The sequence below is a fragment of the Oncorhynchus keta genome, chromosome 26, assembly GCF_023373465.1.
Source record: "Oncorhynchus keta strain PuntledgeMale-10-30-2019 chromosome 26, Oket_V2, whole genome shotgun sequence".
In the NCBI taxonomy this organism is placed as follows: Eukaryota; Metazoa; Chordata; class Actinopteri; order Salmoniformes; family Salmonidae; genus Oncorhynchus; species Oncorhynchus keta.
This window is the reverse complement of record NC_068446.1, coordinates 19443849-19450476: the sequence shown is the minus strand read 5'-3', so window position 1 is coordinate 19450476 and position 6628 is coordinate 19443849. Positions and strand designations below refer to the sequence as shown.

The 6628-nt window shown below is 46.2% G+C and overlaps 1 protein-coding gene across 6 annotated transcripts in view; it reads right to left on the bottom strand.

Moving 5' to 3' along the window:
* Positions 1-6628, bottom strand: part of LOC118359050 (palladin-like) — a 128516-nt gene that overhangs the window by 120303 nt on the left and 1585 nt on the right. For all 6 annotated transcript variants that reach the window (XM_052480314.1, XM_052480312.1, XM_052480316.1 and 3 more), the window contains exon 2: positions 3462-4532. In XM_052480314.1, the coding sequence (XP_052336274.1) occupies positions 3462-4531 (1070 nt within the window). In that variant the 5' untranslated portion in view covers position 4532. The remainder of the gene's footprint in view (positions 1-3461; positions 4533-6628) is intronic.

Genomic DNA, 6628 nt, shown 5'->3' with positions numbered 1-6628 from the left:
TAGCAGTTGATTGCTGTTCCTGAAATTGTGAATCAAAGCATCCCTGCGGTACGTTACAGTAGTAAATCATCCTAGGTATCACATTACAGGGTAATTCCCAAAACCCCTGCAAGCTCCTGGGGGTACAACTGCAGGGAACGGATGTGACACACACACAGAGGTATCGTCATCCTTAAAATCCTCACACACACGCAGACCCCACTTGGCCTGTGTAAGCAAACCCTGCATGCATACATCTATACAGCACCTACAAGGCCTGGGGGTGATATACACTGTCTGCTATGCCAAACCCAATGTTTACATACATGGCATGTCTCTCCACACCTGGAATTGATTGTCTCTATTGTAAAGGGGTCCTGTAGCATACAGCTCAAATGACGATGCTTCTAACCACTCAGTGGCCTTGTGGTTAGTGTCCGCCCTGAGATTGTGAGGCTGGCCGAGTAATACCAAAGAATATGTAAAAATGGGACCCAATGCATCTCTGCTTGGCACTCAGCATTAAGGAGATAGACTAGCGTCCTGTTCAGGGGGTTTTCTTGTACATCAAGCTGCCTCATGCTACAGATATATTCCTGATCCTATGAGCCATTCTGGCTCGTGCAAGGCTACTTACAGTTGGATTGTCAGGAGTAGTTGCATTATAAGGCAGAGAGGGTAGATTACTTGTTATGGTGTATTTAAAACTAGGGCCAGCCCAGGACTGAGAATATTGATTTCAGGGGAATTGTTCTTCATTTGACATGGAATCGTTGGTCCTCAACATTTCCCTGACAGCATTGTCTCATATAGTCCTGACCAGGATAAGAGCTGCTCACTTTCCACCACAAAACAGTCCCTGAGGGAGTCTGACTGTTATTGCGTGTCTGTCCTGGTGAGAGAGATGGATGAAGAGCAGGGGAACACTTCAAGAAAAGTATGTTCGTGAAAGCCTCAGTCAGAGGCTGTCGCTCAGCCTTCTAACCCCGTAGAGTTTGCTCCGCTACACCGTCCATTTCCCTGGCGAACACAGAACATACACAACACAAGTGAAGCAGTTGACTGGATGTTGTGGTGGAAAATCAAATCAAATCAAATTGTATGGGTCACAAACACATGGGTTAGCAGATGTTAATGCGAGTGTAGCGAAATGCCTGTGCTTCTAGTTCCGACCGTGCAGTACTATCTAACAAGTGATCTAACAATTTCACAACAACTACCTTATACACACAAGTGCAAAGGAATGAATAGGAATATGTACATATAAATATATGGATGAGCGATGGCTGAAAGGCATAGGCAAGATGCAGTAGATGGTACAGAGTACAGTATATACATATGAGATGAGTAATGTAGGGTATGTAGACATGATATAAAACCCCTGGCATTTCTCAGTGCACGTGAAACTAACACCAGTAGATGTTCTTATACATACATGTCAACATGTTGTCAACATATTCATTTGTTACTGGGATGCCACTTGGTATAGTGCAGATTGCAATGGGGACACTGAAGACATTGTGCAACATCTTTCTGAATGATAAATACCACAGTGCCACCTAGTGGCAATAGACAGAAAACAGGACAGGCCTCAAAAGTCGTTATCTGCAGGATAAGTGACAAAACATCTGGGTGAACCATGTTCTATCCGGATCCCCAAGGCTGGAGTAAACAAGACCTCAGTCTTATATCAAAAATTCAGACAATTCCTGACTTGTACACATCAAAATCACAATCCAAGACTGATTATACAAGCAACATTCAGACACAACTAAACTACATATAGGTCAAAGACAACACAAAACAAACCAAAATGATCTGAGACCTAGTCCTATTCCAGTCTCAGTCTATATTCGCCTCTCCCCTCTCCCTCTCCCCTCTCCGTCTCCCTTCTCCTGTTTCCTAGTGGTAAACAACACTACACTACATCCTTCATATTTCCCAAGAAGGTGTGGAGAGGTGAAGATGTGGAGAGTGCGGTGACGGAAAACGCTGTGTAATGACATTGCTTACTACATTCCTGGCTCCTGTTGGCCTGGAGACTATTTATACAGCCGAGGAAGAGGCCCCTTATAGCCCACCAGCAGAGGAGAGAACCATGTCAGAACCACAGCCCCCAGGACTCTCATCATCTGTATTTGGACTGATCCAAATCCCTACAGCCAGGGGGTGCTGTATTTTCAAATGGAGCAGAACGACTGCCCAGGCACAAACTCCCTGACCTGACAGCGCCTCCACTAGCACCTGGTCACAAGGCTTATTGGTTACTCTATGGTTAAACACAGTGGAACTCTCCCAACCACGCAGCAGGTGTTCCAAGGAGGCCTTCTCGACACCCAACAGCTCTCAACTCCTACCTCCTCCCGTTCCCCCAATCTCCCACAGCCAGCAACCCTATCTCTGACCGAAGGCTGAGCATCATACCACTGACATCAGTCTATGTGAGTATGAGCGCGTTAGTGTTTCAGTTGGATCTTTTTCGCCATACATCCAAATCCTCTCGGAATAAAACTCCAAAATCACCACATGTTTGTCTCCAAACGGGGAGGCCGTGTATTTCAATTGACCGGCTTCCAGAGGGGGATCTTTTCAAAAGTCTCCACCCTGGGGATCCACTTCCCTTAGGGGGGAAGGATATTGGTGTCGGGACAAACCAGAGGATCAACTGTCTTGGAACTGTAGGACTTAAATATAGTTTCTGTGACTCTACATTGCAGTAACGGAAGGAAGGATGCCAGCGTTCTAATCTTTATCCACTGCATTACATGGGCAACACATACCATTGGAGATCTCAATTAAAGGATAAATAGATATACAGTAGCGTATACATATGTTTGATTTTGTATATATATATATTCTTTTCACCCCTTTTTCTTCACGATTGGTAGTTACAATCTTGTCCCATGGCTGCATGGGAGAGGTGAAGGTCGAGAGCCGTGCCTCCTCCGAAACACAACCCAGCCAAGCCACACTGCTTCTTTGACACAGTGCTCGCTTAACCCAGAATCCAGCCGCACCAATGTGCCGGAGGAAACACTGTACACCTGGCGACCGTGTCAGCATGCAGGCGACCGGCCCTCCATAGGAGTCGCTAGAGCGCGATGGGACAAGGACATCCTGGCCGGCCAAACCCTCCCCTAACCCGGACGACGCTGGGACAATTGTGTGCCGCCTCATGGGTCTCCCGGTCATGGCCGGCTGTGACACAGCCTGAGATCTAACCAAGATCTGTAGTGACACAGATAGCACTGAGATGCAGTGCCTTAGACCGCTGCACCACTCAGGAGGCTACAGTAGCATATAAATAAGCATGAGCGAATGTAAGTGTTGTTAAAGAACAAATTCATATTTACCATACAGATAATGCATGAATAAACCACCTCTTTGCGCTACCACTGGTGTTAACTCTCTCATTCTAATATCACTCATCACTAATATGATCACAACCAAAGCAGTCTTCCACCAAGCACCAGTCTCCATACCTGACCAGTGGCTGAGGGTTCCCTGCCACCCTGCACTCCAGTCTGATGGGGTGTCCCTCTGCCACCTCCTGACTCTTCAGCTTCTGGGTGAAGTGTGGCAGCGACAGGTCTCCATCTACACACTGAGCACCACTGTGCTGCTCCCCCATCAACTGGGGTCCACTGTGCTGCTGCTCTCCCATCAACTCATTCCCACTCATTAGACCAGAGACAACTGGCACCCCGGTCACACTCAGTGGAGGGACACCCGTCACACCCGTTAAGCCCACCATGCTTGCTGGCTGGGTACCCAGACCTGGCTGGCCCTGCTGCGCCGCCACCTGTTGGATGAAAGGCTGTGGAGGGACAGAGGCAAACCCCCGGGGGGCAAGCCGGTGGCTCTTAGGAGACAGGTACCCGCTGTCAGGAGAGGAGGAGTCTTCCTCGCCCTGTTGCTCCAGCCGAGAGGAGCCTTTAAAGATGGAGGACAGCTCCTCGATGAAGGTGGCGGCACGGCTGCAGAACTCCGTGGCTGAGGCAGCCCGTTCATTCAGCTCCAAGCCCTCATGGACCAGCCGGGGCTTGTCCTGTTTATAGACTGGGGTGATGTTCTTGTGACAGACAAACTTCTCAGGCGAGGCCATGGCTTCGAAGGTGGCCTGTATGGGCCTGCTGAGGTGGACACTCTGGCTGGAGGTGACTTTGACTGAGTGGCTGTCGTCCACAGCTGAGACTTTTGTCTGATGGGGGAAGCAGGAGCTTTTGGTCAGGTATTCTGTGGTATTGGGATGGTAGTGGAGAGCTGGCTCCTGGGTTTTGGGAATTGGGGAGACAGGGTCCACCCAGTCTTCTGCGTCACTGAAGGCCTCCCAGGCCAGGTCCAGGCTGCGGTTGATCTCGTCTTGGCTGAGAAAGGCAGTAAGGTCTGGAAAGTCCCCGTCACCAACATCCAGCTCCGCCATAGAGTCCAGGTACAGATCCCCATCAGACGAAGCCTCCGAGAACACGCCCCTGTCTCCTTCTAGAACCCCACGCCCATCCTTCATAAGCAGAGAGGGGGGGAGGGACTGGTTCCATCTCCCGTCCTGCATCCTGTAACACACACACACAAACATGACATTCAGTTAACACTGTAGATACAGTAAGACACTAATGATAAGCAATACACACATCCACAGTACATAGTCATCTGAATAAAATAAACCCACAATCCCTCACAAACGAATAGCTGCTCAGTTGTGATGACTCAGGCTAGAATTCTTTCGGCACAGCTGGTGGGTATTTACAAAGGGCTTTCCGGAGGTCAAAGTGGACTTGACTGGCATTTGTCACCATCCCTCCCTCTATTCTCACCCTAACTGTATATTTCCCTGACTCTCCTCTCACTTCCTTATTCTTTTCCATCTATGTCTCTCTGCAACAATTCACTGCAAGCATAGAGTTACGAAAGTTAACATATACAGTACCAGTCCAAAGTTTGGACACACCTACTCATTCAAGGGTTTTCTTTATTTTTACTATTTTCTACATTGTAAAATAATAGTGAAGACATCAAAACTATGAAATAACACATATGGAATCATGTAGTAACCAAAAAAGTGTTAAATATGGTTCATACCTTGAAGAATCTAAAGTATCCACCCTTTGCCTTCATGGCAGCTTTGCATTGTCTCAACCAGCTTCATGAGGAATGTTTTTCCAACAGTCTTGAAGGAGTTCCTTCACTCTGCGGTTCAACTCATCCCAAACCATCTCAATTGTGTTGAAGTTGGGTGATTGTGGAGGCCAGGTCATCTGATGCAGCACTCCATCACTCTCCTTCTTGGTCAAATAGCCCTTCCACAGCATGGAGGTGTGTTGGGTCATTGTCTTGTTGAAAAACAAATGATAGTGGGACTAAGGGCAAACCAGATGGGATGGCATATCGCTGCAGAATGCTGTGGTAGCCATGCTGGTTAAGTGTGCCTTGAATTCCAAATAAATCACTGACAGTGTCACCAGCAAAGCACCCCCACACCATCACACCTCCTCCTCCATGCTTCATGGTGGGCACTACACATGCGGAGATCATCCGTTCACCTACTCTGCATCTCACAAAGACATGGCAGTTGGAACCAAGTAAGTCACTCTGGATAAGAGCGTCTGCTAAATGACTTAAATGTAAATGTAATCTGAAATTTGGACTCATCAGACCAAAGGACAGATTTCCACTGGTCTAATGTCCATTATTTGTTTCTTGGCCCAAAAAAGTATCTTCCTCTCATTGGTGTCCTTCAATAGTGGTTTCTTTGCAGCAATTCGACCATGAAGGCCTGATTCACACAGTCTCCTCTGAACAGTTGCTGTTGAGATGTGTCTGTTACTTGAACTCAGTGAAGCATATATTTGGGCTGCAATTTCTGAGGCTGGTAACTCTCTTTAACTTATCCTCTGCAGCAGAGTTAACTCTGGGTCTTCCTTTCCTTTGGTGGTCCTCATGAGAGCCAGTTTCATCATAGCTCTTGATGGTTTTTGCCACTGCACTTGAAGAAACTTTCAAAGTTCTTGATATTTTCCTGATTCACTGACCTTCATGTCTTAAAGTAATGATGGACTGTCATTTCTCTTTGCTTATTTGAGCTGTTCTTTCCATAATATGAACTTGGTCTTTTACCAAATAGGGCTGTCTTCTGTATACCACCCCTACCTTGTCACAACACAACTGATTGGCTCAAACACATTTAGAAGGAAAGAAATTCCACAAATGAACTTTACACCTGTTAATTGTTAATTGACACCTGTTAATTGAAATGCATTCGAGGTGATTACTTCATAGCTGATTGAGAGAATATCAAGAGTGTGCAAAGCTGTCATCAAGGCAAAGGGTGGCTACTTTGAAGAATCTCATATATAAATATATATATATATATATGTATATATATGTGTCCTGTCAAAGTTATGATGTCTTCACTACTATTCTACAATGTAGAAAATAGTCAAAGTAAAGAAAACCCCTTCAATGAGTAGGTGTGTCCATACTTTTGACAGGTTCTGTATATCCATTGATACTTGAAGAATATAACTTAGAAATGCCTAATAAGCTTAGTTGAACTGTCACACCACATAAGAACTCAAAATATAAGCTTGTTTTTATCCAATGTGTGTAAACATTGTAAATTTAAACAAACACTGTGTAGCCTCATAACATG